General features: G+C 63.0%; 1 protein-coding gene across 8 annotated transcripts in view; it reads right to left on the bottom strand.

The window, feature by feature from the left end:
* The window catches only part of MORN1 (MORN repeat containing 1), a 53,866-nt gene that overhangs the window by 37,107 nt on the left and 2,478 nt on the right, over positions 1-14,281 (bottom strand). For 5 of the 8 annotated variants that reach the window (XM_064590079.1, XM_064590082.1, XM_064590084.1 and 2 more), the window contains 6 exons: positions 14,155-14,253; positions 13,496-13,606; positions 12,022-12,112; positions 11,406-11,493; positions 1,752-1,848; positions 406-516 (listed from right to left, as the gene is read on the bottom strand). In XM_064590079.1, coding sequence (XP_064446149.1) covers positions 406-516; positions 1,752-1,848; positions 11,406-11,493; positions 12,022-12,112; positions 13,496-13,606; positions 14,155-14,253 — 597 coding nt within the window. Of the gene's footprint in view, positions 1-374; positions 517-1,751; positions 1,849-11,405; positions 11,494-12,021; positions 12,113-13,495; positions 13,607-14,154; positions 14,254-14,281 lie in introns of those variants that run through there. The other 3 variants (XR_010411146.1, XM_064590086.1, XM_064590081.1) reach the window with 3 other exon arrangements.

Below are 14,281 nucleotides of genomic sequence, written 5' to 3'. Positions count from 1 at the left end.
CTCTGCTCACGGGTGGGAAGCGCTCTGGGAGGCCAGCTGGTCCACCCTCAGCATCGCCGCCCGGCTCATATGATTCCTCAAAAAGCAGCCAGATGCTACTGGAGATCTGTCTTCCCCTGATAACCCATGGAGGACACAGGAACTCACCCCTTGCCAGGCTGAGGTGCCCCACAGACGCCAGTGGCCCTGAGAAGTCACCCATTGTCCTGTGAGATGTGCGATGGCCGTGGTCACGCGCACACACTCACGATGCATGTGGCTGCCTCCCGCCAGTGGGGGGACTCACATGCCTGCTACAAGGACACCTGGTACCAGAAGCCACATGTGCCATTTCGTCCCTAACCCTAAGAACCTGACACCTGTTTATCTTTCTGAAAATCCAGTCGTCACCCTGGAGATGCTTACTCCTGGCCACTTCCCCATTGTCCTGCTGCAGCTGGACGTTCAACGTGAAGGAAGACCCCTGAGCCACATCCATCACCTCCGGACCCAAAATCACGATCCTCTTGGCTTGTGCTGGGAGAGAGCAGAGCAGAGCACGGTTCGGCACAGGTGAGCGGTGGGCCCAGCGCCTGCTCGAGCCCACGTCCCCGCTGGGGCCCTCCCACGGAACAGCTGTGCTTCCCAGGGCACCGAAGGAGAGGGATGCGCAGTTATCACACACAGGGCTGTAAATCCCCTGCACGAGCCACCGCACACAGAGACCCCGGCAGTCACTAAAATAAGGCTGTGACCCCATCCTGGGGGTCAGCTGTGACTTTTAAGCAACTTCTTGCAGAACTGGTTACTTTAAAGAGACTTCAGAGGTCCACTAAATGCTGAAGGGCTGTGAGTGAGTGGCTTGTCGGCATTGGGGTTCGCACAGAGTGGAATTTCCTGCACATCCGCTAGTTGGTTGGGACTCCGGCCCTGCACTCCTTGCGTCTGTCAGCAGCTCAATGTGTGCTGGATGAGGCGCTGTGGACACCTGCTGGGGAACTGGCCAGGGCGCGTCCATGCACAGGCTGGACCTGCGGGGCATTCTCTGGGGTCTGTGCAGCTGGAGACGGTGTTCTCCGTGTCCGCTTCCCCCTGAATCTCCGACCCCCCCTGAGAGTGATGACCTCTGGCACAGCACAAGGTTCAGGGTGTTGAAAAGCTTAGGACAGGACTTGAGTCTAATCAAGGACGTGCCAGCAGGCGGGAGCACCATAGGCACATGTGCAGGGTGACAGGTGCTTCACAGTGACGGGGGGCCTGGAGAGCCCCGCTCTGTTCTGGGAGGACAACCTGGCACCCAGCAGGGTGAGGCCAGAGCCCGCGTCAGCTGTCCTAGGCTTTTTCCAGCATTTGCTGAGACTCGGTTAGGGGGACGCGAGGACATGGCTTGCCCCCTGCCTGAATCTTTCACACCCAGGGATTCCAACATCCCTAATTTGGGGTGGGCTGGGATCTGAGTCTCTTCCCAAGGTGAAGTTCCTAAGGTGCTCCTGGCGGACCCTGCCTAAGACTGGCCCGATCCCCAGACCCTGGGACCCTGAGAGCGTGACTGAGCCGAAGGTAGACCAGTCACAAGCCCTTTTGAAACCTGACTGGAGTGTGTTTTTCCTAAAGGGGCTGGCGTTTTCGATCTCACTTCACCCCTGACCCCAAACACCTCCGCATTCAGCACCGCCGTGCGAGTGCCCGTGGCCACCTGAGAGAGAACTCAGCAGACCCCAACGTGACCCCACAAGAGGACAGGGGGAGGCAGGGGTGGGAGAGGCACCTACCCACCGGGTGGCCATTGATCCACATCCCGTGGTAGACGGCCCCGGAGCAGTGGGTCATGTTGCCCAGGCCACTGAAGACGTCACTGTGCCACTGCCCCTGTGGAGAGAGCCGTGTGGACGACACTTGAGACAGCAGGGGGAGGCCCGTGGGGTCCCCGCAAGCACCATGCCCCCCTTCCACAGCCCGAGGACCGAGTCTGCTGGAAGACCACCCCCTCGGGGGCTGGGAATCACGTGGTACCGCCCTGCCTCCGAGCGGCTCTGCAATTGAATTGTAAGAAGAGGGTCAGTTGGGGGACAATGGCACATATGTAAATGGCTCAAAAAGGGGCACTTTCAGCACAAAAATCCTTTCAGTAGAGATACTACATTTGTGCGGGGTGGAGGGGCCCCCTGAAAGCCGCAGGGCCCACTGAGGGGACCCTGGAGCCCACGCGGCACGCTCACCCCACCCGCCCGCCCCCAGAGCAGCCTCGCGTTCTGAACCACACGCACAACAGTGTGAGAATAATGTGGGAGAGTGGCAACGGTGTTTTGTGGAAAACTGCAAGGTCCTAATGGTATTTTGAGTGTGAATTACTGCTGTTGGAAGAAAAATCAGCCAGAAGCACGTTTGGTTCTCTGCATTTTTCTGTGGGAGCTAATTGGGCTCCCGCTTCCCCGCCCTGCTCTCCACGCGAGCCGCGCGCCGTGGGCGCCCACGGGTGCTGTGGGAGGCGGCGCAGCGGAGGCCGGCGCCGGGCTCTCCCAGGCCCTTGGGAGGCTGTGGGAACGGCCCCCGAAGGCCGCAGCCCTGCAGGGCTCGGACGCCCCGAACCTGGGGGGTGGCTTGGCGAACAGAGTCCCCGAGCACCAGGGCTGCGGAGCCAGGTCACGTTGAGGGGTGGAGGGAGACCTCCGCGGCCAGACCCCATCACGCGGGCTTCTGGGCAGCATCAGCGGGTGCCTCGGCCCTGCGACCAGGAAGGAGTCACTGCACACGCAAGTCCGTGCTTGGGGGTGACGTGTGCGCCTGTGCTCCCACGCATGTCCGTGTGCGCGCGTGTGTGTATCCATATGCGCGCGCGCGTCCGTGTCTGTGCTTGGGGGTGACGCATGCGCCTGCGTGCCCACGCATGTACGCGTAAGCGCGTCTGTGTATCCATGTGCGCGCGCGCGTCCGTGTCCGTGCTTGGGGGTGCTGTGTGCGCCTGTGCGCCCACGCATGTACGTGTGCGCGCGTGTGTGTATCCGTGCGCGCACGTGCCCATGTCCGTGCTTGGGCGTGATGCATGCACCTGTGCGCCCACGCATGTACGTGTGCGCGCATGTCCGTGTCCATGCTTGGGGGAGACGCATGCGCCTGTGCGCCCACGCATGTACGCGTAAGCGCGTGTGTGTGTCCATGTGCGCGCGCACGTCCGTGTCCGTGCTTGGGGGTGACGCATGCGCCTGTGCGCCCACGCATGTACGCGTAAGCGCGTGTGTGTGTCCATGTGCGCGCACGCGCCCATGTCCGTGGTTGGGGGTGACGCATGCGCCTGCGCGCCCACGCATGTACGTGCGCCCGCGTGTGTGCAGCGGGACAGCGGTGCTCTTTCCCCGGAATGGGCAGAGTGAACTGGGCAGGAGACAGCAGAGCAGGGGAGTCCTGGGCTGGGCTGCTGTCCGTGGGTCAGGGTGGGGACAGCCCTGGGAGGGTTGCCCCAGAGCCACGCGGGCACGTTAAGCCCCAGGCCCCCCACCCCCGTTACTCTGCTTGCTGGGAGGCGGCGGGCGAGGCTTGGAAGTAAAGAAGTCGCTGAAATGGTTTGCTTGCCAGGAAACCCTTCCCTTCACGACACCATCTTCAGACCCAAGAAGTTACCAGTTTCAGCTCAGGCGACAAGACTCACAGCCAAACAAACGCAAACCCCATAGGAGCCGAACCAAACCCACTGTCCCCAACACCCACCCCGCCCTCTACTTAGAAACCACTGGGCTCAGTCCCCAGGCCTGGCATCAAGAGGTGGTACAGCGGGATGTGGTACAGGGGGCCTTGGCCACAGGGAAGGGCTGTGCCTTGCAGAGAACAAAGCCTTCATGTGGGGCCTCTCCCTTGCTCCAGCCGCCCTCCGCCCTCCCAGTGGCAAGAGCAGCGGTCTATGCGCCCACCACGTGCCCTGGGCAAGTCTGCCACCTGCCCTCACATTCTAGTCTTCATTCCTGGGTGTGCAGGTGTGCTGGGTTCTCCCCATCCTGCAGGGATGGCTGTGGGGCCCGTGGAGTCTGGCCACGTCCTCATGTGCTCTCCCAGGTGGGAGGCTGGGATTCAAGATGCTGGAAATCGGCTCCGAGTTCAGTCTGCACGGGGCACGGACGCAGCCCCATGCCTGCACCGTGGCTCCCCACACTCCCTTGCTCGTCTCTCCAAGATGTGGCTCCAGATGCTCCCGCCAGGTGGAGCGAAACCCTGTAGCACTTCCTAGCGGCCATCCCTTCCCCATCCTCGGGGGTGTCTGAGACCCCTGGAGCCCAGAGTCACAGCTCCCACGGATGAATGGACGGACGGATGCTAGTCATAGACACTCCCTGGCTCCCTCAGGACCGCGTGGGGGCTCAGCTCAGGCCGAGAGGCTGTCCAAACCTTGAGATGGCTGCTGGGCGCATTTCCCGCGTCGTAGCCATTGCTGCCGTGAGAACGGCCACCTCTCGTCTCCGCTCTCCCTGCGTCGGCCCAGGCCTCTGCGAAGTGCTGGTGCTGCTCTCAGGAGGAAGGCACAGCCTTGGGTCGGCTGGAGAAGGAGCTGACTGGCGGGTCATCCCACACCCAGAGCTGTCGAGGATGGCCTGTGGGACCGTGGCACCCCTGCACCCACTCTGGGGGCGCACACTGCGCTCACCACCCATTGTGTCTTCCCTGGTCGTTCACAACGGGCGACCTGAACTCGCTGCTGGAACCTCTGGGGGAGCTGGGTATTCACAGCGTTAATGCAGGACTTCCCCAGGACAAATGCGCCCCAGTGTGCAATGTAACTCACCCAGCAGTGCGGAATCTTTTCTAATTAATGTTATAAATCATACCCTTGAAAATTCTGCCCTTTCTCAGCTGACTTGCACCCAAAGCACGAACCAATACTTACAAAAGCATCTCACAGAGGCGGCGGTGGGGTTCCCCACGAGGGGGGGTGGGGGTGTATTCCCCCGGGGCAGGGGCTCCCTCCACTCTCCCTGGCCCTCCCTGCCCACGTGAGGGCTCATGCACGGTAGGTGCGATGCGGGAAGAGGGGGCAGGGGCCTGTGTCCACACCACAAAGGCTGGCGGGACGGGCTTCAGTGTTAGGAAGCGGGCCCAAGGGACTGCGGTGAGGAACGCCTGTCACCCTGCAGTTGCTGGGGCGCCCCCAGGGCCGAGGGGGATGCCGCAGACAGCCTCCGCGGCTGGGCCCACCTCTGAGCATCCACAGCGCCCAGGACAGTTGGGCCGCTGGGATGAGACTCCTTGGGTGCTCTCCCACCACACATGGTGGGGATAAACTGTGAGAAGTATTTGACTCTCTTCTCATTTTAGGGAGCACGTTCTGTTGAGTCTGTTTTTCTTTCTGAGGGAAGGGCTACTGTGCTTCTCCAACTGCGCGCCCCCCCATGCCCCCCAGTGCTCCCTGGCGCACACTGAATGTCCAGCCTGGCACATCGGTCACGTCCTGCCTCCAGCCCTCCCTGGGCGCCAGGGTTTGGCTGGCCACACCAGGAGGGCCCAGGGGACTGACTCCCCAGTGCCTGCCTCGGGCGGTACTCGAATGGCCTCCCCCATCATCGCCAACCTTGGAGCTGGAGCAGGTGACCACTTTGAGGTCACAAGCTTGTAGACCAGCGACGGGTGGTCTGGGGTCAGGTCACATATGTGGATATGGCCCTGGGCCACCTGCCTGGGCCCTGCAACTGCCCAGGGGGCCTGGATCTCCAGCTTGTGGGACAGCCTGCCGGGGTGGCAGTGGGCACACAGGCCGGTGTGTCGGGGGCATGGGTGTGCGCCCCGCTCATCCATCTCCCCAACAACAGCAGGGTCATAGGGTGTCGTGTTTGACCTCACGACCTTGGTCGTAAGTTCCTTGGATTTCAAAGTGCGCACTGTGGCTCTCCATGCTTTTCCATGTCTGTTTCTGATGTCTGATGACATGTGGACCGTGCAGGGAACACGGAGCCTGGCACTGGATCCGCGATGGCTCTGGCAGTCCGGACCCCTCCTCCCGTGCGTGCTCAAACAGACCCAGATGCTCCTACTGTCCTGTGTGCGGTGCACCCCTGCGGTCATGGCCCCACATTCCTGGGCTGTGCAGGGTGGCAATGGGGACATAAAGGCCATTGGCATTCCTGAAGACACACAGGTGAGGACGGTGGAGGCTGGGAGCCGCCAGCAGGTGAAGATGCACATAAGGCCGGCCACCTGCTCTGAGCGGCAAGCAGGTGTACCAACCAGCAGGCCTCCCTCTGGGAAAGCCAACACGAGAAGCCCAGCCAATGTGCACAGAGCGGCGCCCAGGGACGGCCCGGAAGCCAGCAGCTGCTGGGGGGACCACACAGGTAGGGAACGCTGTGCCGTGCAAACACACACCGGGGTTCGCCAACAGCTCGGGTCTGCTTCCATCCGTGGGGGACGTGGCTCGCCTCCACAGCGCAGTATCAGCTCCGGGGCTCCCTCAGGGATTCCGGAACGCTGCCGCTCTCAGAGGGGCTGCCCTGTGCCCGTGGGGGTCACCATGCTGCGGCCACGTTCCCGGGAGGAGCCAGTGAGCCTGCCGCTGCTGGGCACGCCCACCCCCATGTCCCGCAGAGGTGGAGGCAGCACGGAAGGTCCTGCGGGTGCAAGCCGGGAGCCCGGGGGTGACCCGCACAGAACCATCACGGGGTAGGCAGGGCAGGAGATGCCCTTGCCAAGATTTGCCAGTTACAACCACCGGCCCCAATCCTGACCACGTGGCTCCTCTCACGACAGAGGGAGAAGCAGTTCTGGCTTTGGGATATGTTGTTTTACGTCCTGACAGAAGATGCTAGAACATTATTTTCAGGAGTGGATTTTTCCTGGGGCTCATTACAAGGGTCTGCATTAGGGGATACTGGTGACGAGGCAGCGGGGATCATGAGGCAAAGGCATGCCTGCGCTGGGTGGGAGAGCTGGCCGTGTGGGGGAGTCCCCGCCCCCTGCTCCACGTGGCCCTGAGCACAGCTCTGCAGTTATGCACCCCTCCTGGAACTTCTCCTTCTCTGGGTCTGGCAGGTTCTCTGTCAGACTCGGCTGATATGGGACATGGTCAAGGGAGAGCTCGGCCACTATCGTCTAATCTTTGAGGAAATAAAATTACCTTAAAAATAAAAATCAGAAGCTGGTAGGTCTGTGGTGAGGGGGGCCCAGGGCAGCTTTCTGGGCAGCTTGAGGTTGAAGAGGGTGGGGGTCCGAGGGTGCCTGGGGCCTCACGTGGGGGCCGACACTTCCTGGGTTAGAAAGCAGGAGGTGGAGGAATCCTGCCACACCTGCTGGAACGGGACAGTCCACCCGTGCCGGCTGCGGGGGATGGAGCCTGTGCTCCCCGGGTGACAGCAGCCGTCAACGCCTGCGGTCCAGCCAAGGGACACGCTGGGAAGGAGGGTGAGGCCGGGCAGAGGAGCCCAGCCAAGGATGGAGGGATGCCACATCCCCCCGAGGGCGGCAGCGGCCGGCGCTGGGTTGTGGACGGCGCCAGAACACGTGGGGATGGCTGTCTTCAGGAGGAGGAAAGGACAAGGACAGGCGAGGGTGTGGACGGATTGGAACCCACGCGCGGCTGCTGGGAAAGTGACATGTGGCAGCCCCTGTGGGAACCGTGTGGGGTTCCGCAGAAGTAAGTGGGAGCCACCACGGGGTCCAGAAGCTCCTCTTCTGGGTGTACACCCCGAGGACCTGGACGCAGGGGCTGAGAGAGCTGTGTGCTCCCCCACGTTCACGGCAGCATCGCTCACAGAGCCAAGCGGTGGAGGCAGCCCAGGGGTCCATCGGTGGATGGACGGACGCGCAGAATGGGGTCCCTCCACGCGATGGACTATTATCCAGCCTTAGAAAGGAAGGAGCGTGGACGGAGCTCGAGGACTTCGTGCTCAGTGAAATAAGCCAGTCCCCAAAGGACAGGTCCCGTAGGACTCCCCGTACACACGGTACCTGCGGGAGTTAGATCTGCGGGGACAGAAAGTGGCGGGGTGGGCACCAGGGGCGGGAGGGCTAGTGTTTCCTGGGGGCAGAGCGTCAGTGTGGGAAGACGGAAGGTTCCGGAGACGGACGGCGGGGACGGGAGCCCCACAGTGTGAATGTGCTTCCCGCCCCTGAGCCGTACACTTAGCGGTTACAACCAGGCATTTTACGTTAGGCGTATTTTACGATATGTAGGGACGTGTTTTAAAAGAAGTCCGACTGTTTGCCCGGTGAGAGCCCAGGGAACGGCCGCGCCCTCACGGGAGACGCGCCTTGGGGTAGCGCCCAGCTCCGTCCCACCGCGTCCCGTCCCCGGGTGACTCTTGAGAACCGGAGGTCGGAGGTCAGGCGTGAGGTGTCCCTGCAACACGGAGAGGCCTGAGCCTTCCCCATCAGCCAGGCCTGGCGACAGAGCGCGAGCCAAGTCTCCCTGGCGGCTCCGGAAGGCGTGCTGGCGGCGGCGAGCGCGTGGGCCGTGTCCGAGGCCACCGTGTGGCTGCAGCCGGACCCCACTGCCCTCCTGGGCGCAGCCCTTCTCCACACGCCCTGTCTGCATGGCCACCTGGAAGCCGGTTTAAAAAGTGGCTGGAGGGCAGGGGAAGCCGTGAGGGACCCCTGCGCCCGCCCTCCCTCCGGGACCTGGGTGCCCCTCGGCCGTCCCGTCGGCACCCGGGCTGTGGGTGAGGTGGCTGCTCGCGTCCCTTCCAGCACGTGCGGCTGGGGGCTGCCCACACAGACACCGCGAGCACGGCCGAGGACGGGGTCCCAGCAGTGCTCAGAGCTGCAGGGAGCAGGCCGGTTGTCTGAGGTCCTTGGGCACGAGGCTGAGGAAGGTTGGGAGGTGCCAAGCAAACGGAAATGCAGGCGGACATGAGTCTGCATCCTGGGGAAGACGCAGCTGGAGGACCAGGCTTCCATGTTCACTCATGTGGGAGGTGCCCCACGTTGAGGACACGCCACCTCCCTTGAGGACGTGTGGGGGTCCTGAGATCTGCAGGCTGGGACGGCGCGGCCCGTGACACTGAGGGGTGACCGTCCAGGAGAAGGCCTCCTCACTTGGTGAGGAAGCAGCTTAGCCATCGGGAGCTGCAGCCGGGGTGGTTTGGTCTGAAATCAGGCTCCGGCGGTCAAGTTGGAGGAAAATGTCTCCCAAGCGCAAGAAGCCCCTGTAAGGCCTGGCCGGCCGAACTGCTGGCGGGGCTGGGCTGCCCCCTGGTGGAGCGCTGCGCAGGCGATGGGTGCCCGGGTCAGCCTGGGGTGTGGAGGGCCACTGCCCTAGTCCCGTCCCCTCCTGGCTGAGTCATGACTCGCAGGGGAGGCCTGAGCGGGGGGCCCAGGGGGCAGCCACAGCACTGAGGCCCGGCAGGCGGCCGAAGGGCCGAGGGCCAGAAAAGCCTCCAGGAACAGGGCAGTGCCGGGGGCCCCAAAGAAGCGGATGCTCCCTCCGCCAGTCCTGTCCAGCCATGAGGGGACCCACCTGGGTTGGAGGCCATGCCATCTGCCCCCAAATCTCACTCGGGCTCCAGGCCGGAACTCCCTGCCCCTCCTCTGGGCCTGTGGCCTCACCCATGAAGGGGGGAGAAGGGCTGAGGCCAGAGGCCGGTGCTTGGGGCGCGAACGATTCTGCTGCCACGTGCTGGGAACCTGTCCGCGTCCACCGCAGCCCTCGAGGTGTGCTTGTGCACGTTTGTGGGGACGACTCCAGGCGTGGCGCGGATGGGCGGGGGCAGGGGGACACCTGCCCTCCGTGTCTCTCTCCCACTGCAGCTCTGGAGAACCGAGGCCAGGCTGTCTGCGGTGCCTGTGCTGGGCCCTTCGGGCGGGTCCGTGAGGACAGACGGCCCCTCGTGCAGAAGCAGCAGGCCAGCAGCAACATGGACGTGCACGGGGCACACTGGCCCCTGCCGCCTGTCCTGAGGCCGGGGTGCGCTCTCACCCAGGCCGAGCTTGTCTGATGAGCAGGCTAGGCTGCCGTGGGGGGCTGCATGGGCCAGGCCAGGATGCCAGCCGCCCCCCTCCGGCGCCCCGCCCGCCATCAGTTATCACCTCTCAGCCCCAAAGCCACTCTCCCTGGCCGGCTCTGGGCTGCCGGAGCTGGACCTCTCGCCATCTCTCCTGGCCGCCGGACGTGCGGCTCGTCGGCAGCAGGCCCTGCGTGAACGGCCGCGTGCAGCTGGGCCTGGGCTCCCGCGGCTCCAGATTCCGTGGGCGCATCGTAGCCACTGTGGTGAAGTCACGGCACACCATGCGCCTCCCTTCCCAAGGCGCCCGGCTGTGCAGGGGGGCCCCAGGTCCATCTTTGGGGCGTCTGCGGGGCCACCAGTGCGTTTGCTGTTGCCGTTTCTGCTTTTACCCCTTCCAGCACTTCACGGCCCTGCACTGGCTAGCCAGCTACCTATTTCCACGGTAACGTGCTGGCCCGGTTCCTGTCTCCCGACGAGATCCTGCTTCGGGCACCGCCGCCCTCCGGTGCTCGGTCCCAAACCCAGGAGTCATCCTTGCTTCTCCTCTTGCCTTCGCCTCGACATCCAACCTGCCAGCAAGGCTGGTGTCTTCACCTCCAAACCACCCCAAGGCTGTTCTCTGTGCCCTCCCCTCTCCTGATGGCAGAGTGCCCCCTGGACAAGAACCGGAGGGACTTTTCAAACACAGAGATCAGACCACCGCTTCCTTCCAGTGCTTCCGGCGACCCTTACAATCACACTCCGGCCCGCTGAGGCTCAGGGTCTCCGCGGGCCCCTCCCGGACCTCCCGCCCGGCTGCGCCCTTGCTCCTCCTGCTGCTGGTAGCGCCCTGCCCTTGCTCTTCGGTGGCCGCGGCGGCTCGTCATCATTTAGGCCTCAGCTCACAGAACGACCCAGGACAGACGGCCAGGCTCTTGGCCCCCCAGCTGCCTGCAGGGCCGACGGGGCTACTTGTCACTCCAGCCACCGGCTGTGGCTTGCCCTTCCTGAGACGCACATCTCTGGCTCCTGCTGCGATTGCTCCCGGCTGGGCACGTGGCCAGTGTCCAGTAAGAAAGATGGATGATGGATTCTGGGGTCCCAATGAGGTCTTCGGATCTGCCTAGTCTCCCTCACGCTTTGTAGCACCTGACCACCCCCAACCCCAGTCAGACCCGAGGGGTACGGCCTGTAGCAACAAGGAGGGGGGAGCGTCCTCTCCCATGTTATCGAGGTGGGCGTTTCTCATCAAAAACGCTTCACCGGCCCTGAGGGCATCCTCAAGGGACTGAGAAATGTCACCCGTTTGCACAGGTGACCCTGCACGTGGCATCTCAGGAGCCAGACAGGAAAGGTGTTAGCCGGGGCCCTTCCCCTTCCCTCGCTTCCTCATCAGCCGAGAGGGGCGGCCGCCCTCCCTGCCCCTCGGGGTGGAGGGGCAGCACTGAGGTGCCCCATGAGGACGCCCGGGCGACACAGGTGCCCAGCGGGGCCCCCGAGAGCCTGGGGTCCTGCCACATCTCCAGGTACCTCGTAGGTGGAGCTGTCGGCTCGGCACAGCACCCCGTGCCCCTGACGCTGGTCCCGGACCCAGTCGCCTTCGTACTTGTCACCGTTCCTGGGGACACAAACACGGGGCAGCTCTCAGACCGGGGAGAGCCAGGTGGTGGTGCTGACTCAGAGCCGCTCCTCTGACCGGGGCTCAGCACGCGCCACCGGGACTGAGGCAAAAATAGGCCCCGAGCAGATGGCGCGAGCTCCTGCCTTGCCAGGGCCTGCTGCGGGGGGCAGGGGGCCTGGCGCTTGGCGGGGGGTGATGGCAGCGGCCCGCGGCCCCCGCTTGCCCGGTCCCCAGCTGGGTGAGACTTGGAGAAAAGTCAGTGTGAACCTACACGTGGCCATGGCGGCGTTGTGCACGAGCCACGGATGGAAAGGCAGGCCCACCACGTCCTGTGGCGCCGAGAAAGCCCCTGCCCGCCACCCCCTTGCCGCCCAAGCCTCTGGGAGGTGTTCGCCAGGGGGAGTCAAAGTTCTCTCTACTAAACATGCTGCTAAGCAGTGTCGGTAACTAAAGCACCGAATCCCAAGTGTTGCCGATGTGCCAGAGGCCAGGGTGGCCTGGGGGACTGGGGGGTGGTGCACTCACCGGAAGACCATGTGCCCCCGGCCGTGCCTCTTGTTCTCATGGAACGACCCCCAGTAGGCCTGCCCGTCCTGGTCCACCAGGTGCCCATGTCCTAGGGAGGGAGCCCAGGGCAGTGAGCGTCACTTCCTGCCTCCTGTCGGGGGAACCTTGCTTCCACCCCCCCAGAGGGCGGCGGTAGATTCAGAAGAAAGCTGGGGTCAGAATGGCTCCAGGAACCGGGCCGCCCTCCCAGGCCAGGGGTGCCCAGGTGAGACACGGCAGCTGTGATTTGGGGCGGCACCAGTGACCACCACGCCAATGACAGCGGTTCTGGGGTCCAGCTCTCAAAGGTGCTGAGTGAGAGCAGGAGGGGTGCCCCTTAAGGTCCCCCAGGCCCCAGCATTTGAGGCTGGAGTGCCTTGCTGTTGGCTGGGACCACCCCACAGCTCTGCCATCGTGTCAGTCCATGGGAAACTGCACCTCACAGACAACGGCAGTGCTGGGCCTCCTATGGCCGATTCAAAGGCCCTGGGTCTAAAGGCCAGAGCACAGGGGCGCCTGGGGGGCTCAGTCGGTGGAAGGTCCGACTCTTGGTTTCAGCTCAGCTCATGATCTTAGCATCATGAGATTGAGCCCTGCGTCAGGCTCCGTGCTGGGCGGGGAGTCTGTTTGAGATTCTTTCCCTTTCCCTCTCCCTCCACTCCTCCCCTGCTGGCATGCCCTCTCCAAAATAAATAAATCCTAAAAAAAAAAAAAAAAAGAAAGAAAACAAAGGCCAGAGGACACACTCATGAGGACAGGGCTTCATTGCATGGTTTGGGACAGCTTGGAAGTGCACGCGCATCTTCCGATGTGAACGGACCCTGGAAAGGCACTGTCGGACCTTGTGGATGCATGGCTTGCTTCTGGAGGCTGGTCTTCCAGAACAGTGAGCACTTCTGTCTTCGGGCGCCAGGGATGCACACCCCCTCCCCCCCCCGGGCAGAGTCTGCTTCCCCACAAGTGTGTCCTCCTGACTCGCTTTGTTCAGCAGCATGTCCTCAGAGAACCCCCAGCTTCTTGCCCCCCCAGGAACCCTGAGGCTCTGGGCCAGGGCCCAGAAACCACCAGCCCTGCCTGAGCTGCTGCGATCACCATCGTAGGGGTGACCCCATGTGAGGCCAAAAGCATTGCCCAGCCAAGCCGGGGACAGACTGCTGACCCCCAGGTTTGTGGGTGAATAATTAAATGGCAGTTTTTTGAGCTGCCAGATTTTAACCACAGCAGTGAACTGATGCAGGACCTACGGTCTCAGCCCCAGCAAGCAGGGTCCCTGGGCCATGGCCCCCACACGGAGCTGCAGCAGATGTGGTGCTGGGGGCAGAGAGAAGAGCACCTCCAGTACGGCCGGGTGGACATCAGGGCCCCTGAGTTAGATCTTGGGGAGGGGTGCTGGGGCCCAGGGCTCCCCACAAAGCGCCCTGCCACACTCAGCAAGCTCCTGTGGGTATCAGACCTTCTCTCAGGCCGTGGGAGAACTCCCCTTCATAACGTCCGCCAGCTTTGTACTTCATGATGCCGTGTCCTTGAGGCTCTCCCAAAACAAACTGTCCAGAATAGGTGTTCCCTGGTGCAGATGAGGAGAGGGGCACACCCAGGGTTAGAGCTGTTCCTGAGTCCCCTGTGGGTTGACAGTCACACCCCTCCCACCCCTGATCAATGGTGGCAGCAAGTATCATTTCAGAACACGTGAGGGGGTCTCTTTATCTCCCGTTCACCTTGGCTAATGAGAAAATAGGATTAGGTGGGTTTGGTCCTGCCCTCCTGGTTACTGTACAGCCCCCGCTCATAGCAGGTGGATGCAGATCCCCGTCCTATGACGACCCTCTCTGCAGCATCCAGGTGCCCAAGGGCAAAGGCCTCTCTGGGTCAGAATCTGTGCGGGTGGGGCTTCTCTCAGCGGAGAACAGCCACCACGCTTGCCTGGGAAGGTCTGTGAGTGGTTGCCCCCGCCCTCGGCCGGCGTGCTGCTAATGCGGGGGAATGTGATGGAAACCAGAGACCCACGCTTCACAGAAGGAGGTGCCTTCTGCATCCGGAAGCCAGGAACAACTTACACCAGAGATAGTTTACGAGAAAGGAGTCAGCACACCCGCACCTGTCTCCACTGCTAACCTGATGAGGCCCAGAGCCGGCAGCCTTTTCCCGTGATCTCCCCGTCCACAAACTCGCCTTCGTAATAACTCCCATCTTTAAACAGCAGCTTCCCCTGGCCTGGGGAAAGAAATCACGATGTGAAGTC

Source organism: Mirounga angustirostris, unplaced genomic scaffold (genome assembly GCF_029215605.1).
Source record: "Mirounga angustirostris isolate CCGP_5_RB_7025 unplaced genomic scaffold, mMirAng1.0.hap1 SCAF_4, whole genome shotgun sequence".
NCBI classification, from domain to species: Eukaryota; Metazoa; Chordata; class Mammalia; order Carnivora; family Phocidae; genus Mirounga; species Mirounga angustirostris.
This window is presented reverse-complemented; position numbering and strand designations above follow the sequence as displayed.